General features: G+C 37.5%; 1 protein-coding gene across 7 annotated transcripts in view; it reads left to right on the top strand.

The window, feature by feature from the left end:
* LOC146478214 (A-type voltage-gated potassium channel KCND3-like) overlaps positions 1-19275 on the top strand; it is a 34155-nt gene extending 14880 nt beyond the window's left edge. For 5 of the 7 annotated variants that reach the window (XM_085112463.1, XM_085112464.1, XM_085112461.1 and 2 more), the window contains 2 exons: positions 11953-13502; positions 17884-19275. In XM_085112463.1, the coding sequence (XP_084968589.1) occupies positions 12352-13502; positions 17884-18175 (1443 nt within the window). In that variant the 5' untranslated portion in view covers positions 11953-12351 and the 3' untranslated portion in view covers positions 18176-19275. Of the gene's footprint in view, positions 1-1146; positions 1168-7327; positions 7397-11952; positions 13503-17883 lie in introns of those variants that run through there. The other 2 variants (XM_085112467.1, XM_085112466.1) reach the window with 2 other exon arrangements.
* Positions 19276-20419: the final 1144 nt, after the last annotated feature.

Raw genomic sequence — 20419 nt, 5'->3', positions numbered from 1 at the left:
CTATCATGAAATAAAAAAGTAATGTTCACCATGTCGTTAGAATGCAGCTCTGTAATTAGAGCGCGGTTCTGAAGGCCATGGGTTCAAATCCTGCGATGACTTTTTTTGTCGTTGTTCTATGATTATAAAATCTACTTAAAGTTTTTCTAAATTGCATGATTATTTACTTAAATTATGTCAGTGTTATATTTGTCCCTCAAGTGTATACAGATCTTCACTGATCAATTTGCCTTCATGCTGCATTCACTGTAGACGAAAATTTTGTTAAATTCATCATTTTCTTCTCAAAAAGAAAATGATTTTAGAGTTATCTCTGTTGATGTCTCAAAACTAACCTAAGGTGCATATTAGTTCTACTCAATGATTAACTTTAATGTTGTTGAAACTCAATTAAACAAGCAAACGAATTAAAAATCAGAATTGTGATGAAACCGAGGCAGAGATAACTCGAAAATAACCTTACATGAATATATTTGTCAATCAAGTTTAAAGACGGTGCCTAATAATAAAGAAGTATTTTTGTGTGGTTTATGACTATGCTGGGAAAGCAGATCTTAGCAAGGGCTATTGAAATCCAAAAACAAACAAAAAAAACACCCACACTTTTTTTAGAGATAATTAAGCAACAGTTATTCTAAAAAACAGTAAAATACAAGCAATGTATGGCGTTTTCTTTCTTTCCTTTTCTTTTTTTTTTTTCCAAATAGAAGCTTTATTATCTCTGAAAAATGTACGGTTATCCCAAATTTTCTTTTTCGATACCAAGGGCACTTTCTAAGTTCTGCTTTCTCCGCAAAGTTTTAAACCGCACAAAAAAATTCCCAGTATTAGTAGGCACCTGCACCCATATGAAACCCGAGTATCTCGAGGATGTACAGAATGAATGCGCAGTAACAAAAGTGACACCGTCCTTGATGTAGCCAATCGGTACAGGCAGGGAAAAAGGTTATCATTCTCGCTTTTCGAGACAGTGGGCCGAACAGTGGGTCGAACACGTGACAGTAGCACCAGTGAATATTATAGAGCGATCTATTCTGATGGAAATTCAGTCACAACAAGATAACAGACATGCGTTTATGGAACAAAAATTATTATATCGTGAAAAGCTTTCACGAAACTTTGGCAACGTTCGAGATTAAGCGTATAAGGGGAGATGAAAAGCAAGATGTAGGTATCTCAGGTATTTGTGCACTCTACTCTCAATTCTTTTTTGGCACCTTTAAATTGCACAATGTCTCCATAAAATTGGAGAATTTCCTTTGTTGTCACAGCTGGTCTTCTCCGTACCTGTTAACGTTAGAATTCATTATAAATTCAACAGCGATTCTTGATCTTGACGGCAGCTTTCTTGAAGATCGTTTCCGAATGTGAGTCACCGGCTGGAAAAGGTCTATGTTTCTATCTTTAAGGAATCAAAACAATTAATAATTTCTGAGTATATTTACATTGAAATTATTTCATACAGAAATTCAACACATGCACACAACCTGCCGACCATAGCCATAATTAACATATTGATTACCGTATTTGCGACGGCCATTAATGACTTTTCTGTTTTGGGGAATAACGTGGCGCCAAACTAATATGAGTTCTTAGAACATAATGAATAAAAGCGTTTTATATCCTGCTTTTTGCTAATGGAGATGGTCTGTAGACGAGCAATCACAATAGCCGACCTAATGTCTCGATTTCGACTGTTTTCATCGTACGTTAGTGAGAATCATCTAATGCACTAGAGAGATCCTTGAATGTATAGCAAACTGCTCTATTCAAGCAATCTTTTATTTAAAAAAAAATGAATCAATACATTCTGCTAGAAGGATTATTCTGAATTTTTTTTTTTTATTTAGCAGTGGTCTTTTTTGTTAAAGTATTAAATGGTCCGGACTAATCTCAATGTTTAAACAAAAATGTTTTTACTATATTGTTTGGGGACTTAAGTATAACGAACATATTTGAAAAGGGTATGTGGAGATTTTTTCCCTGAATTTCTGGTCACAACTCTGTTGAAAATTACATCCTATTACCTGTATTTTACTTACATCAAGCCGGTGTTTGTAACACATGAACGAATTCAAATGAATTTGCAACATATTAACAAGCAGTTTTAACGCCGGAATAATTTCCTAATACATAAAAATGAACCTGACTTTTTTCTCATTTTAAAGGGGCAGCGTCACCTATTTTTAATGTCACTGTGCCTAGCCAAAAAACGTATGAATCGTTAAATAATGGTTGATTTTTGTTTACAAGGACCCTACGTGTGCACAGAAACTACTATTAATTATCTTTGGCTGCGGATGGCTAGGAGGGAAGTGGATTGCAACTTGAGAAAAAATGGCCAATTTTTTCAAGTTCTTCCTGTGTATTTTAGAGAAGTCGCTTAAAACTGATTGTAGTTTGTTCTTCCAAGGAGAAAAACCTTAATATGTCTTTCCTGGTGTTGTAAGAGCAATTTCATGTTACAAAACAGTTTTTTTGTCCAATATTTGAGCAGTTTTGACCAACATACAGCAAAATCGCCATGACAGTGCCCCTTTAAGGAATTTTGTCGCAGCCATTTGTTGCCATAGAAACTTGCTCACATTTATTTCACACGCTGTCCGTTACGGCTTATTTTCTTTATTTTCGGTCTCAAAATTTGTATGTCTTTGGCAAAGCTACGTGTACAGCTATTTCAATTAACGTTGTAGTCCAGTCAATCTGTGAAATTTGAAGGTTAAACCCACCACAAATTGCAACAAAAGCGAAATATGTCTCATTTTATTCCCAATTTATTGAGGAATAACATACTAAAAGTCACCGTAAATCGAAGCATTGGAACAATGTCATTTTGGACAAAGTTTAAACCACTATAATTTCATCTAAAATTTTATTCATATGCAATATCGCAGCCAAAGTTTAACAAAGCGCGAAGATCTGCAGCTCCTACAGTTGAAGCTATGAGAACAAAAATTAGCAATCGGATTATGTAACATTTATGTACAACACTGCCAATGTAGGGAGTTCATTAGCGTGGCTTATGACGTAATATGACGTCACCTTTGCCCAATTATTTTCTAGAACGGAAAAAGACCAGCTAACTTTCTGATGAATACCAATCAGAAGTGCAACGGCATTTTGTGTAGAGTCGTCATGTCGTGCGCCGCTCTGAACGATATTGGGCTGAACTGTCTACCGACCTAGTAATCGAACAAGCTCTAATGCGAAGTATTAAGAGTGCAGGAGTTTGACAAGGGGTAGAGGTATGGATGAACAACAGAGACATGTGTGGCTGTTATCTATTCCAGCGTGTGCAGATGAACGAAGCTCTTCATGAATACACATAAGTCAGCTATTGTACAAGTGATCAACACAACGACATATCCTTAGCTCGTCAAGAGAGGGATACCAGCGACACCCGCGAGGTCCTGGAATACTTACAATCCAAAACACCATTGGATGCAAATGACAGCAGACTACACAGCATTGATACTGGTGTCAGAGCAAGTTGTTCAGTTAATGCTGACAAGGGCAGTCAAGTCGGAAAGAAGATCGTGGATGGCCTGGTTGGCCTGAAAGTGCAAGAGTATGTTTCCAAGAAGAAAGATTAGGCTGTGACTCTTGACGTGAAAGATGCAGTGCACACAGGCACATAAACTGTGGTTATTGATCCTATGCTTCGGTTCCAGCGTCTCGTTTTCAACAGGGACACTTATTAAGGGAGAGTTGTTGGACGAAGTTTTCACTCATGAACTTTGTAGCTATCCACCTGCACTTTTTGAAACGACCAATGTTTTACTTTCTCCAAACAAAGCTGCACTCGCCGATGCCATGTGGAAACAAGTTCCACCTATGCCTAGCCCAGCAACACCTGCCCAATACGTTTTGGATGGAGGTACCCTTCTCCACAGAATTCTGTCGCCTAGTGGTGAGAAATTTGACACAATCTGTAGTCCCTATGTTCAGTATGTGTCGGACAAATATAGATCTCCTGTCATAGTACTCGATGGCTATCAAAACGGACCATCCACAGAAGACAACGCTCACAGTAGACGAACCAAATCAAGCATGGCTGCCGAAGTGCGTTTCACTGGGGATTTAATATGTTCTATGAAGAAGGGTGTGTTCTTATCCAACAAGACCAACGAGCAGAGGTTCATAACGCTACTCTCAAGTCACTTACAACAGAACAACATCATAGTCGTAAATGCAGAAGCTGATGCAGATGTGCTAGTGGTACAAACAGCAATTGAGTCAGCTGCATCGAACGACACAGCTTTAGTTGGCGATGATACAGATCTCCTCATACTTCTTTGTTGCAATTCAAAGAGCACAAACTGTGAACTGTATTTCAGACCAGAACCAAAGTCAAACTCGCAGCGAACGGCGCGGTGCTGGAACATTAATCAGGTGCAAAGAGTGCTAGGTGATCAGATCTGTGACAATATTCTATTCGCGCATACATTGCTTGGATGTGATACCACCTCTCGATTGTTTGGTATTGGTAAGCCGGAGGCTTCAAAGAAACTCAGATCGACTGCTTTTTTCCGAAAGAAAGCTGATGTGTTTCAGGACCCGCACGCCACACCAGAAGATATTCGCATTGCTTGGGAAAACGCACTGGTCTGCTTGTACAACGTTAGACCTGGTGACAAGATCGATACCCTTTGGGTGCAGCATTTCCACCGCAAAGTTTCACCCAGCACGTCATGTGTGCAACCGCGGACACTGCCACCAACACCAGCCGCAGCCAAGTACCATAGTCTACGTGTGAACCACCAAGTCCAGCAATGGCATGGAGTGCACAATGGTGCGCTACAGAACGGGGGTGGAGGTTGAAAGATGACAAGATGTCACCTATTGCAACCTTCACCAGAGTATCTTCTAGAAGCTATTAATTGCAACTGCAAGACAGACTACAGTTCCAACGCTGCAGTTGTGTGAAGTTTGGCTTGTACTGTTCCCCTGCACGTGGGCAACGCAGACCTCATAACATGCACCTATACTACTCTTAAATTGATTTAATTTGTTGCCCAATCGATTTTTGTTAGCATATTGCCATATTTTTCGAATTAGAGAGTCTACTTCTACATCGGCATTCCATCGGTACTGTCGCTGCATAAATTAAATATGGTGGATTTTCGAATTTTAATAGCGATTCAAATTCCCGCAAAATTAACATTGTTCCAATGCTCCGATTTTCGGTGACTTTTAGTATGTTATTCCCAATGGTATTACCAGTGGAATGAGACCTATTTAGCTTTTGTTGCAATTTGTGGTGGGTCATTCACTAACTTTACCGGACTATTGTCGGTTCAAAGCATGAAGCTAAAAGACAAGACCGAAAGTTTACGTGGGATTTTTTATGAATAAATTCATCAAAATCAGTCATGCCTGGAAAAAAAATAGGTTGTAATTAGCAGTACAATGACCTGCATGTGCAGGGATGATTTTGATGAAATTATTCACAAAAAATAATCCCACTAAACATTGCGGTCTTGTCTTTTAGCTTGATTTTAATCCGACAACGTTAATTGAAATAGCTGTATACTTAAAATGGTCGACAAAGAAGATAGTTTGTTACCCTGCTGCATTTGCAACTCAAGGAACTTGTAAGACGACTCTTTGATAAACAAATGTCGTCCATTTCCTCGAGTTACGAATGCTTGAGGTAACAGTTAAATGAAGAAAGTGAGTCTAGTTTTTGTCAAATTTTGATGTAATATTTGAAGGGCTTTTAAACAGAAAAATCCACTTAAAAGGCCTGGCCGGCTGACCTGGCCATTCTCACCTTCATTTGTCAATCAACCATCAGAGCGTAAACAACTAACAAACAACATGCGTCTTTTTCTACAACTCTCAGTCATAAAATTAGCTTAGTTTTCAGCATAAAACCTGTTAATAAAATTAGAAACATGTATTATCTCTGTGATAAAATTATTAGATTTTGATACACATTTTTTTTCGGAGGACGCTTTAGTCAACAATGTTCCACGACGGAACGATTTCACACCTACAACGGTGTGAAAGAAATGGAGGGGTTTGTCCTGTAACTTCTTGTTTTAAGATCTTTGGAACCCAGTTTCTACAAAAGTAGTTCTCTGAGGTCCCTTATCACGTATCGCTATTTCACATTCAACTTATACTTCATCACTTATTTTTCTCTGCGTCTGGTTGGTTTAAGTTGAACACGTGACTAATAGTGTTCAGTCACCAAGAGACTTTACCTTTAAAGAGGGCTGCTGCGACAAAACTATTTAATACCAAGATTAGTATTGTTCCTACACCAAAACGTCCTCTTATCTATTTTCTCAGCCAATTTTTATTAGTTCCAGATCCCTGCGTTTGAAATCCAAAATGACCGCCCAATGCACGAACTGAGATAATACAGCACTCGCCTATCGAAAAAAAAAAAAAAGAAAAAAATCCGGACAAACAAACAAACAAACCAAATAATAATAATAATAATAATAATAATAATAATAATAATAATAATAATAATAATAATAATAATAATGCTAATGCTAATAGACATTAGGCGTTTTATTATACTTTTTTTAAAAGTGTTTCCATCGTGAGGAACAGAAGTTTTAGTATTTAGGTTTAGGATTTTATGGATAGTAAATAGTTTTAGAATTTAATTACTAGCATCTTTATGATTAGGAGTTGGGATTTTAATTGTAAGGACTTTGGTCGTTGCATTGATTAGCTACGGCTGGCCGCCCAATCATTGTTTAGGATATCTGGGCATCCAGAAGTTTTTAATGCCATAATAATAAACTGCAGCAACAACAAAAGAACAAAAACGCCTGCTTGAATCTTCTTAACCCACGATAAATAATGCTATTTTTTTGTGTTAGCTACGCAAAACTATCGGAAGACTGAAGGTAGACTATTGGCCATTTCAAAGCGAAATGCCACCCAAAAATTTCTTGAAAGAAACTTGGTAAAAGGTTACAAGAAGGACCCGTTTTTGCTGCATACGAAGTGAATTAAATATCTTATATTCATCTGTCTTATCGCGTATTTGTGCCATTATTTTTCACAGAAACCTCACTGTTACAAAATAGAACATTCATGGAAGTTCATTCATTCAGTTTTCACCACCGTAAGTTCCTTTTCGGAGGAGAAATAAAGCCGCTCAGTCAAGTAACTGTAGCCGCTCGCTTTTCAATTACAAAATCTTTGTACTTGATAATATATTCAAGATCTCTGGCTTTGTTGTGACATTACTCACGGGCATTTTGCCACTTGGAACAAACTGCCCGTGAGTAATGTCACAACAAAGCCAGAGATCTTGAATATATTATCAAGCGCACGGATATTCATTGCAGTTGAAATCCCGATGTCTGCAGCCAATCGACTTAGCGGCCTTATTTTTCCTCAGAAAAGGAACATGCGAGGCTTTAAACTGGTAAGGCTTTTTTTAAATAGATATTTTGTTTTGTAATGATGAAGTTTTATTTTGGAAAATAAAGGCACAAATACGTGATAAGTCAGATGAATATAAGATATTTAATTTTACGTCACATGCAGGATAAACGTGTTCTTCGTGACTATGTTCACCGTTGGTTCCCGATTACCAAGTTTCTTTTAAGAAAGCTTTGGTTAAGTTAGACTTTAAAATGGGCGATAATCTACCCTCAGTTTTCCGATAGATGTTCGTCATCTAACACACACACACGAAAAATTAGAATTTTTTTAGTAAATGCAACCAGCATTTGGGTAGCGAGTTGTATGGTCACAATTTTTCTGAAACACAGTTGTCGCTACGATACTTCAGAGCTCTTAGGTGTCATTTGATGAAGGAAGGAAAACATATCTCCGATCTCGCAGGGTTTCAAAATTAAGGTCATTTGTTTGTAAAAATGAGGTTTTAAAAACAGCCTGATATCTCAAACATTTTTACACTTGCAAAAAACAAATAGCATTGTCGTACAATTCAGAAAGCCTCCATTTAGAAAAACCGCGACTCAAAAATCTTACCAACGCACCAATAAATAGGTTCGAGTCACTTTGCCTGATTACGACAAAAATGTAGGTAAATATAAAACATTCATTTGTAAACCTGTTATGAAAATGTGTCACATCGTAAAGAAACTAGTTTGTTAAAAGGGAAGTATCACGCAAATTTGCTGTCATTTCAAAACCCAAAAATGTTTGTCTGACAACAGAAACAAAGAAATAATTGAAAAGTTTGCTATAAATTATCACCCCAGTGCAACAAAACTGTCGATTAGTGCCTCTGGTCAGAGACAGAGCAGGTCGGTATGGATTGAAACTTGAAAAATGTTAGGCTGTTTTTCAAGTTCTCACAATTTTGTTTCCAAAATACGCTAGAACAGATCACGAGTTGTTACTTTCAAGAATTGAGTTGATTTCTTTCCTCTCGTCATTCTAGAATTATTTGGCAGCTGATTGAAGGTCTTATTTCATCATTTTTAACAAAAGATACCAAAAACCCCATTTAAGCGAATGAAATTGCTGGTTTGAAATACACTGACATGTTTCTCTTTTCGGCATATCACAGAGTTTTAACGTCGGATTTATTAAAAGATAATAATCACCAAAAGCAATACAAGTTGCGGCAATCAAACTCGTAATGACGTTTTTATTACGGAAGCGAAACAGAGAGTAAGCACATATTAAATATCAAAGTAAGAAATAAAAGAAATTAACGCTTGGTAACAAAATCCAGTGATCAATCACCTTTTGTGTAAAATGAGGCTTAAATGTAGTGTGTTGCCTTTTTAATTTATTGTTAAAGCGCGTCATTGAGATTGGACGAATTAAGTGCACAGGCATAAATGAGAGTCTAAACGTTTTCAAGAGCTGATAACTAATAGCTTCGAGACAATGACATTTCGAGTGAATCCAAGCTCTTTGAGAACGAAGGACAGAACGTTCGACTGGAAAATATTTTCGATATCAGTCAATTAAAGACATACAGGCACACACTAACAGCTTAGCTAGAGCAAAGGTAAACAATAGACTGGTGATTACATATTGTCTATGGAGGTAGGAGGCTAGAAAATTCATTATCAGAATGAATGTACATGCATGACTAACTGGTGGGAGGGACGATTTTCATTACTTAGCGAGGTAGGAAACCTGAAACGTGGTAATCGAGAAGGGACTGATTCAGTTCGATATTATTACTGACAGATGTATGGTAAAATAGTTACTCTTTTGAGGCAGAAGAACTGGTGTCTTTGCCTCGGGGTTGTTGACATGTTTGGTGTAGTCATAACTACGTTATTCAGGCATATGGCCACGATGTGGTTTGAATAAATCATCTATCTAAGTATCTAAGGCATCAAGTCGACTCGCATTGGAAAACCGTAATAGCAAGCATAGCATGTTTCCTTGTTATCGTCTCTGTGAAATTCTGTTTATAGAATCCAACTGACGAAGTCTTTCGACGAAACTAGTTTATAATCGGATATGTAAATTGTGTGTTGAAAGTAAATTTAGATGACGTTTCTCCTGACCAATTGTAAGATAATGCACTTATTATCCCGGCCCAACAAGGGAATTTTATCAAGATAAAAAATCTTGAAAATTGTGTCGCTATCCGTGCCATGCAGATATGTGCATATGTGCATTAGTCATTGCTGACACCAGCACTGCGGTAGCACTACTATTTTCATAGTCTTTGGTTGAACAAAACAGTCAATTACTGCAGAGACACAGGGAGTTTTGATCTCCTCCACCTTTAATTTTCCCATCGTAATTGTATCAGAAAAGCGAAACCATCTCTTTTACTTTTATGGCGGGTCAGTATCCTCACTTAGCAATCGTCCTCACATTCGTCCAGCCTAATTGTCTACATTGTAAAGTAATTACTTTTTTTTTAATAAAATCCCAAGAGTTTAAAAGCTATTTTTAGCCTGCTCAGTTGGTATCTGTGCATATTCTGATTAGCCAAGAAACCATGTTTTATCAGAAAACCAGTCATTATTCTCACTTAATAATCGTCCTCACATATCGTCTAGTCCTAATTGTCTACAATGTAAAGTAATTACTTTTTTAAAATAAAATCCCAAGAGTTTAAAAGCTATTTTTAACATGCTCAGTTGGTATCTGTGCATGTTCTGATTAGCCAAGAAACCATGTTTTATCAGAAGACCAGTCATTCTTCTCACTTAGTAATCGTCCTCACATATCGTCTAGTCCTAATTGTCTACAGTGTAAAGCAATTACTTTTTCAAATAAAATCCCAAGAGTTTTAAAGGTATTTATAGTATCACCAGTTGGAATCTGTGCATGTCCTGCCGGATGAGCCAAAAAGCCATGTTTTATCAGAAGGTGGAATCAAAATCGTATTTTATTGTTCTCGATGTTAATTGAAAGAAAAAGTCTTTGGCGTTTAATTCTATTTGCAGAAATTGCTATGTAGAACTTCATTTAAGGAATAGAGGTTTCAAAACTGGTTTCATTCTCGTTTTAACTTATACGGTTTGACGCGCCTTGTTTATATGCATAAGATTACAGAGCTTTTTATGTTTAATATTGTCAAAGATTACTAAAAACAAATATGTCTCGAGATAGCTAAAACGCTGTAAGAAATTATTTTAATGATTTTGATCACTTGCCTGTTAAGCCTAAACATGTTAAAGTGATTCTACCACCATGAAATAAATAGAATGTCATCTCAAGGCAAGAAAATCAAAGAAAGCGCAGTAAAATTCATTGCCCAACTAAATGAAATCGAAAAGCATAACGCCGGGCAGAAGCCACCCATTTTTTTTTATATTTAGAAAACCTTCAAAAAAATCCAACTTAAATATTTCGCATCACACTCCAAGAGTTTGACCCCTTGTTGATTCGTCTAAATAAAATCGGGGTTAAGAAATTAAACATCTTGAGAGTGCAACAATTTAAACATTCAAAGCAGACAATAAATGAAACCGTGTCAGTGAAAGCCTTGGCCAATTAAGTGTCACCAAATCGCACACCATCTTCACGATGCAAAAAAAGCTCCGAGTTTTATCAGCAAATCAAGAATATGTAATTGAAGTTTAAACTGTCTCTCAGCTACTTCTGCTCGGATTATCGCACGATTTTTGTCTCGTCTGATAAAAGTATAATTTCCGAGTAAGAAATTAAACCTCTTAAATAATTTGGCGTCTTGGCCGATTGTCTAAGCAGCAAATGCTATTGTCGTAAGATAAACGTGTGTTGAGAGTACTAAAACTCTGAACATTTTCATTTCAAAGACTTTTATTGATTGATAACTAAGCAAAGAAGCTGGACTTCAGGTCCTGTCAGTATAAACTAACTTTGTTCAACTTTATAAGACAATAATTTTTTTTCTCAAATATTTTACCTCCCGTCGTTTTGATTGTAAGTGATGGAAGTATAATTTTTTGAGTGTAACTCCACTGCCTTTAAGCATTTCATCAATCGTCACTGACATTCTTTAAGTTTAATTATAATATGGCGGTTTGTGATGCTCTTAACGATTAACAACAATTCTATATTTCTTCACGGCATTTAAATTCGACGTGAAAAAGTGGCATAAATTAAGCTTCTTTATTTTCCTATAAGACTTTGAAATAATTTTGCATGTCAACAGATTCAATAGCTCATAAAATATCTCTTCAATCGGTAGAATTTACTTTGTTTATTTATCTAGGACACGTCAAAACAAATCCAACAAAAGTCTTTCTTATTCAAATAGCAACAAATTATTTATAAACACGTCTACTACAAGAGTCAAAGTGAAATCAAATAACGAGTGTTTATCTGCATAATAACATATAATATTTTCAATAACACTAGGTTATCATTTTTAAACATATAACACCCTTCCGGATAAGCAAACTTACGTAGTTGCAAATGTTTATTGCACGATTCAAAATTAGCGGATTTAACAAACATCACGTCCCAAATTTTAGCATTATGAAAAAAGCTGTAATTTAATTTATTCCTCTGTCCCCTAACTCCATGGTGTATTTCATTTTTCAGATTCTCCACGGCGAAGCATATTTAACCAGAAGGGAAAATAGTTCTCTAATTAAGAAAGCCAATGAAATCTCCATGCTAATCGTTCGCACGTATGCTAACGTCGACGTTTTTGTTCTCTGTGTATTGAATATCACCTCTGGGATTTCAAGCACGTGGTTCCCTTTTATCTTGTAATGGCCTTAAAGCTTGTTTGAAAGAAGAACACTTCGTGCAAACACCAGACAATATCTACGTCTCCTGGGGTAAGCTATCGAAAGAAATTTCAAGAAAAAAAAAGTCGTATACATTAAAACGCTACAGAAGTGAGCGTCGCAGTCAACGAAGAAAAGTGCACTTTACAACAATTACACTGGCTCTCATAGCGACAAATAGTTGATATTTGGGTGTCGAAATCGGCAAATGTTGAACACAAGTATTTCAGGCGGGTTACTCAAAAGACATCTTAATATTAACAACAACAAGCCGAGACGGATCGACCGCCCTAGAGAGTCTCTTGGTTCGAGAAGCAGCAAGCACGCAAAGGAGTCATTTTCATCTGCGAACGACAAACGCTTGACGATAAACGTCAGTGGGATCAAGTTTCAAACGTGGCAGAGCACGCTGTTGCGTTTTCCTGATTCATTACTTGGCAGCGTAGACGCCATGAAGCAATTCTACGACGATCAAAGGAAAGAATATTTCCTAGACCGCGATCCATATCTTTTTAAGTTTGTTTTGAATTACTACCGTTATGGAAAATTACACTGTTCACAGGAAGATTGCCCTGCAGCGTTCGAGGAGGAATTACAATTTTATGGCTTTTCAATTTACGACGTGGGTGATTGTTGCTGGGAATATTGTTTCCCAAAAGAAAGAAGCGTACTTATCGAAGGCGATGATAATGCTCTTGAAGGGGAAACAATTAACTGCAGAGGAAATTTATGCGACTTGCACTGCGAACCGAAACTCACCCTGCGGCAGAAGATTTGGAGGACTATTGGCCCTTCAAAAACCACCAAGACAGGCGTTATATTTCACATAATATACGGGTTTTTTATTTTCATCAGCGTGTTAATAGCATCCTTGGAAACATTGCGATGTGGAGAAAACTTAACCTGTGGAGAGGTTCACCAGAACATTTTCTTCACAATGGAATCCATCTGCGTCATTATATTCACCGTAGAACTTTTGATTCGCTTTTACGTTTGCCCGAAGAAAAAGAAATTTATGCTGGATGCAATGAACGTTATAGATATTCTTGCAATTCTTCCTTATTACATCACATTAATCATCACGATTTTCGGAGAGGACACAAGCTATATTCAAATACTCAAAGTTTTACGGGTGATTCGAATTCTGAAGTTGACGAGAAATTCGCGGCGACTTCGATGCCTACTTCTCACACTTCGCCGCTGCGCTGTTGATATCATATTCCTCTACTGCATTTGCTTTTTAGCAATCATTTTATTTGGAACGGCTGTGTATTATTTGGAATTGATGCAAGGAGATGCAAAGTTTTCAAGTATTCCAGAATCATTTTGGTTTACTTGTGTGACACTCATGACTGTCGGGTAAGTGTCATTTATTATATTTCAATGAAGGCTTTTAAGCATTAAGGGAGCTAATATTTATTCGAAATGAAACAAAAATTATGAGAGCAATTACAGAGTAAAACACTTGTGGAAATTTACACGTACAATCAACTGATATCGTTGCACGTGTTTAAATGATTCATCGTTGTATGAAACACTCAAGATTCATCGCCGCTTGCAATCCTCTCGTGTAGAAACTAACATAATATTATATTGTTCATTTTCCTACCACTTAAGCGGTAGTGGCCGCCGCTGATTGCTGTTTATAGCTGGTAAGCACGGTTTCCAATAAGGCAACGGTGTCTTTGGTCATCCATCTTAGAAACTGAACAGCCTTGGTGACAATTTGGTGGCAGCATCATTGAAATAGCCTAAAAAATTATTTGCACAAGTATTGCTCATCCGACAGGCGTTTCTTCAGTTCAGTTGAGTATATTTTGAGTATCAAAAAACAATGCTGAAATGTGGAATTTGAATTGCTTAGTTTCATTATCCTAACAGATTTTCAATAGAAGAAATATTTGTTGAATTTTAATTACCTACATAAATAGTAATTAAATCGAGCTTCGATATCGCCAAGAACGCTAGCTTTGTTGTTATTTTCCACATAAAGGTTTTTTTTGTCAACAGTTGATTAAGAAACGATAGCCAGTTTACAGACTTTCTCACGAATAACCTGATTAGTATTCGTTTGGAGATCAAACCACGCTTTTAAGTAATCTTAAGTGCGGTCACAACGTCTTGATTCGTGGAATTACTTAACAACGATTTAAATTAAAAATATAAAAAACCTGTTATCATTAAACATCAAGAATACGTAATTTGCGGCATTTTTATGTAAGAAACATCTAGTTCTGCCCTAAGGGGGATTTCCTTCATGCCGCTCTCATGTTTATTTGAGAACCGATGTTTAAACGGTATACAGAAGAGGAAAGATGGTCGAGTTCAACTTTTACCTTTTTAGCGTTGCCGTAAATTTTACGCGTGAAGAGACGTGAAATTAAAAGGGTTTATTTTAGAATCGCGGTATGAATTAGTTGCGAAAAATTACACATTAAAATTACGCGACAGCTAGAGGAAATCTACTCCTCCAGAAGTAATACCTAGAAATACAAGATACAGCAGAATTGTATTTTCCAGATGTTCCCACGTTTTCATTTCCTTTGAGTTTTTATTACGGATGCGTATAATCACGCACGATCTTGGTACTTCCGTGAAATGTCATTTGGGTTATTAAGCTATCTATCTTTATCGTGGTTTCATTTTGTTAATGAAGGAAACAGAATTTCTTTACTCAGTTTTATTGTCCCACCAGAAACTTGGCTTGGATGCCTATTCCGTTACGAGAGAAGTACGATTTTTGAAATTTAATTTGATCACTTAAAAAAAAATGACGTTTGTATTGGAGAATTCTTTGCCTGAACATAGTATACCTGTCTATCCGGAAGCGTTCGTCGCTTCCTTTCTTTAACTGCTTTCTCGGAAGTTTTTTTGTCTTCAACATCAATAAAAGCTACACCATACTTTGAAGGCCTGAAAAATATTTAAGCTGCTGATAATTTTTCCTATAGAAAACCAACATTAACAAACCAACCAACCAACAAACTGAGAAATATGTAAACTAGGAAACCGACATGCGAACAAAACGGAGATGCGAACACAATTTAACCGATGAACAAAGAAACAAAGGAATTAAAATCAAAATATGGAGAGACGAGAAGAAAACATATGAAACAGACCAAAATAACTTATGAGTTCAAGATAGTTCATAGATGGATTGCATTGCCACCCTGTTGGTGCCAAAACAAAAAGAAAATTTGCTCACGTAGTTTGCATAAAAAATGGAGTTTACTCCCAGAGGACAAAAATCTTATTGTTCCTAACAACCAACACGGCCGCCATGACGTAGCGTGTAATCAACCTATTTGGTCACGGAACATCGTAGAATGTGCTGAAATGGAAATGTTTTAAGCCCTGGTCAATCGGTGTATGAAAGTCGATGACTATTATCAACCACAAGCGGATGGTCAAACGGCTCAAAGAAACCCGTGATAGCCGACGATAGTTTGCCGTGAGCTTCTAATATCAGGCACCTGCCGAGTGTAAACATCGCAAACAAAACTTCGCATGGATGAATTTTCCGCGGCGAAAGTGAGCAGCAGCTGGAATTTCTCAAAGTCGCTCGCTTGCTTCATATTGAACGGACCTGGCGCTCGCTCGCTCGAGCCCTGACGATCGCGCTTCGCGCACTCTAAGCTCGACTTGTAAGCAAGTCTAAGCAGTAGCCTGCTTCGTTTTCCTTCAGTTGTTAGAAGAACTAACGGAAAATGAATCTAGAGAGCGCTGGTGGAAAAAACAGCTGACCGAAAAACTATCATCGACTATCTTGCGTGTGGTCAAACGGGAAAAACTATCATCAACTATCATGAAGAATTTGAACACGCTCAAAGTGAATGATAGTCGATGATAGCGCATGATAGTTGGTGGTCAAACAAGCGCGCGCGTTTTAACTATCATTGACTATCATACCCCGCTTGGCTAGAGCTTTAGCTGTTGATGAAAAATATCGCTGAGAATAATATGTTAAGTATCCTGTTTTTATAAGAAACGAGGACGATTTTAAAGTGATTCTTTAACATGTAAACCAAGGTTACTACTCTGGGCAATCATAACAGGCGTGATGTACTTGAACTCGAGCACAAATCAGGGTTGTTAGTCAGTGATAACTGCAGTTAGGTATTTTGGTAATGTGGTTGTCCTAACTAAAGAAAGAAATGGATGCCTGGGTGATCCAAAATAAGGGAAAGTAAGGGCCTGTTCACATGGAGGTGGGGGACCCCAGGTAGGTGAGGTACCCCGCTTCGGTGGAGTTACCAATCTCTCCATACAATCTCTCTTTATTTCTTGATTGCGTTCACATGTGAAGTGGGGTACCTCACCGAGGCGGGTTGCCCGGTCAGCCGAGGCGGGTAACCCGCTTAGCTGGGGTGAGTTTTCTCCATGTGAATGCTGGAGGTGGGGTGGGGTGATGTTCATCCGGGCAATTGTCTCTGAATTCAGTACAAGCGTGGCGAGCTTTTTCGCAGATATCACCTTCAAAACATCGACAACAATGCTATTGAAGAAAGTTCTGAAGGAGTTGAAGGTGCATTTGTCGAGTCTGATAACCAAGCTGGTCTACCGGTCTTGGATGAAGGTGAAGTCGTGCCCGTAGAACAACGAAACGAAAAGTGTCTTCCATCCGCCATCTTTATTGATATATGTACTTAGCGACCACGCGGTAGCTTTTTGAACCTCACCCCAGCGCCCCGGGGTTGCATGTGAAGGCCTGTTTTTTCTGACCCCGTGTATATGGGGTACCTCACCTACCTGGGGTCCCCCACCTCCATGTGAACAGGCCCTAACTATGGCTAGGCCCAAGCAGGAAGCATGAGTTAAAGAGCCAATCAGAATGCGTTTTTGGCATTTGTTTCGAATAATTGCGTGCGCCAAGCGAGGGGAAAACGTATAGGAAAAAGACATGATTTGTTTTGTTTTTTACTTGTAATTGTTTAAAATGTTGATGGCATCCTTGTTGCAGCCAACAATAGCAGCCGCTGAGCAAAATGAAGCTAAACTAAAGTAAAAGCATCGCTTTTAATTCGCGTCAATTATCGTAAGAAAAGCTTTGCCGACGTAATTATGTACAGTTTGCCTGGTTAAGAATATATGAAACTGAAACAAAAGTTATGAACAAATGAAAACCATAAACTAATAGAGCATGGCAATCTTGCTGATCAGTGTAAATATTAGTGTTGCATGTTGAATATTCTTAATTAGAGAAATTATCCCCTGAAATCTGTGAAGTTTACAAAGGCCGTATTGTTGCCACCCCGCAGTCACACATTCTTTGTAAGATTTTGACACTTTTAACGTTCATTTCTCACGATCTATTTAACGTAGCACACTAAAATTATAAAAGAATATCAATTTTTCCAAGTTCATCCAAAATATGGAATGCATTTGTGTTTAGCTAGTTTTATCGTGCTAATAAAGCTAAACATGTTAACAAAGATCCTGCTATTCAAGTAACGGATAAAAGCCTAATCTGAATGCAATCTCTAGACTATAAGGTAATCTATAAGGTAATCGAAAGCGCTTCACTTGAGGTTTGTGTGGTCAATGGACAGATGCTTGGATTATTTTTGAATCGACTCAAGTATAATGTATCAATTGGGCCTTAGTCTCGGTACTCAATTGGAAAGCGACTCTGTAGAAATATATAATGAAATTTACAATTATGATCATCATCATTATCATCATCATCATCATCATCATCATCATCATCATCATCATCATTAAATATTCCTTTATTTCGTAGCTATGGTGACGTGGTGCCCTCGTCAGTTCTTGGTAAGCTCGTAGGCTCCGTTTGCTGCGTCTCTGGTGTTGTGCTCCTTGCGTTACCTATACCCATCCTACAGGAAAAACAAGTCCCGTGCACGCTGGAATCTGTAACATCACGAAAACGGCAGAGGTTAGAGAAAAATGTAACAGAGGCAACAGAGTGTGCGACCTGTTTGGAAGAAAGCCGCTGCTTAGTAAAGGACATGGCTAAGAAAGGTGAAGATCTAGAAAATGGGGAGCTGACAAGACAGAACAATCACATCTGAAAAAAATTGTAAAAATCTGCCAGGAATTATCAACGCTAACTCTAGCTTGTGAGAGGATGATGAACTTGAGAAGAATTCTGTAGAAGAGGTTAGCATTTTGCCAGCAAAGAATAACAGCCTAGCGTTTATAATTTTTTTAAATAGCTGTTATAAGAAAGATATTGATTTATTTCACAACAAATGAAAAGAAGTGCTATTATTAAAGAACAGTAATTTTAGCCCTTTTTATCAAAAAGTTAAAGCATTACAAATAGCGCGTTTAGAGTTCTTTTCAAATTCCATAATCCTTTAAACTATCTTACATTAAATGAGCCTAATCAAACAAGTTAATATCAGCATAACACATTAAACAAACGATACCGTGTTTGGACACGTTACAACCACAGATAGCCAGAGCTTTCGTTATAGATAAAAATCAATAAAATTATCTAAAATTATCAGTCATTTCCTTTATCGATGCTACGTACTTCGCTTTTGTTGTTATGCATATTTCCCATCGATACCCTTTGTTCATTCAGCCTATCTAGACCGGGAATTGTTCGTCTTCTGTGGCCGCGGAGCGGGAGGATGGTGGGGGAAGAAAACCACCAAAATTGACCAAAAGGTTATCTATCACTTCACTTGAAGTTGCCATGACAACAAGAGTTTTTTTCGAAGTTTGGATTTTCGTTCCCTTTTCGAACAATTTTGACTTGATTGTTACAACTTTTACACTCTAAACCACTTTAGGATTTCCTTATTTTGTTGTAGTTATTTCTGACGTAATCTGGACGACTTTTGAAATGTTTAGGAAATCTAAAAAGCCACGTGGTGGATTTAACATGGCAGTTGTGCAGGGTAAAAACAGGCTACATGTTCCACGTTCCGGGGAAACTCAAAACGTAATTCCCATGCATGACGGGATTGTCTAATATTGTGGACCTCCAAGGAAACAGTTTTAACGTTAGAAATACCGATACTCTCAAAATTTCATTGTAACAGCTCTTGAAAAAATATCTTCGTTGTAATATACTCTTGAAATTAGGGACACGATGTAGCTACCCCAGACTCCGAAATTAAAACTAAAAGAAAAACAACAACAACAACAACAACAACAACAACAACAAGCACAAACAAAAAAAACCAACAAACAAAACGCACAAGGTAAATAGTGATATTATTGACTAGTAGTATATAAACTCACATGAAAGCTAACAATCTGACGAAAATAAACAAAAACAAACACAAACGCTATTACACAAACAAACAAACAAACAAACAAGGTAAAAATATATCCTTGGAAACGAAGCTCTAGCCGTTGATGAAGAGCTATCTCTTGTCATAATGGCCAGATCTTATGAGGCTCTCTCCGAGTGGCTAGCTAGGTGTCTTGTACTAAAGTAGACTGGGTGTGAATTTGACCAGCCACATGGAATGTTATATATGAAAGATTCACTCATTGAAGTAACGAGCGGCAAAGAGGAATCTAAAAAATACTCAGGCTTTGAGATACCGCTGGTTGAGTTTATAATATGCCTCTGGAAGCATAATGAATGAATGAATATGGAATATATGAACATGATCAAATGTGAACATGAGGACTGTTGATGAGAGATTTAATAGATGCCCTCGCGAGTGTAAGAAAGCCTAAAAAGATTCAGGCTTGAACGGGATTCGAACTCAGGAACCCTACGATATCGATGCAGCGGTTTACCAACTGAGATATCATGATGATAACTAGAAGGAAATTGTTTGTCTGATCGAAAAATGCCTTAGGGTACAAATAAAGGAACGTAAAGATAATATAAAACTGCACCACTTTAGAGCTCCAACCGATTCCATCCACAGATCTACTGAGGTAGGGGGCATAATAAGCAGCACAACAACAAAATAGTGCTAACCTTAATGGCAGTCACTTAAGAGCCCTGGCAAAGGCAACAATGAGCCGTGTGGGGTTTAATAAAAATCGACCATCGCTTAAATAACAATTATAAATTCATTTCAACAAACACATTAGGCGAACTTCCTCTTCAAATTATCAGTTGCAGTTTTAATGCACCTCAAATTTGACTGTCGTTACATTTTCTCGAAAAAGAAGAAGAAGAAAAAAAGATTGTCAAATGGATTTCTGTTTTAGATGATTCCACGATTAACTGTCAAGCTCGTAGCCACTAAAACAGAACGAAAGGGAATATTTTGACATCGGAGGCATTTTTGAGTGGTTATCGAAGAGCGACAACCGCTGCTTTGTTTTCATTCAACAAA

This window comes from Pavona decussata, unplaced genomic scaffold, assembly GCF_977016875.1.
Source record: "Pavona decussata unplaced genomic scaffold, jaPavDecu1.1 SCAFFOLD_65, whole genome shotgun sequence".
Classification (NCBI taxonomy): domain Eukaryota; kingdom Metazoa; phylum Cnidaria; class Anthozoa; order Scleractinia; family Agariciidae; genus Pavona; species Pavona decussata.
The sequence above is the reverse complement of the archived record's forward strand: the minus strand, read 5'-3'. Positions and strand labels throughout refer to the sequence as shown.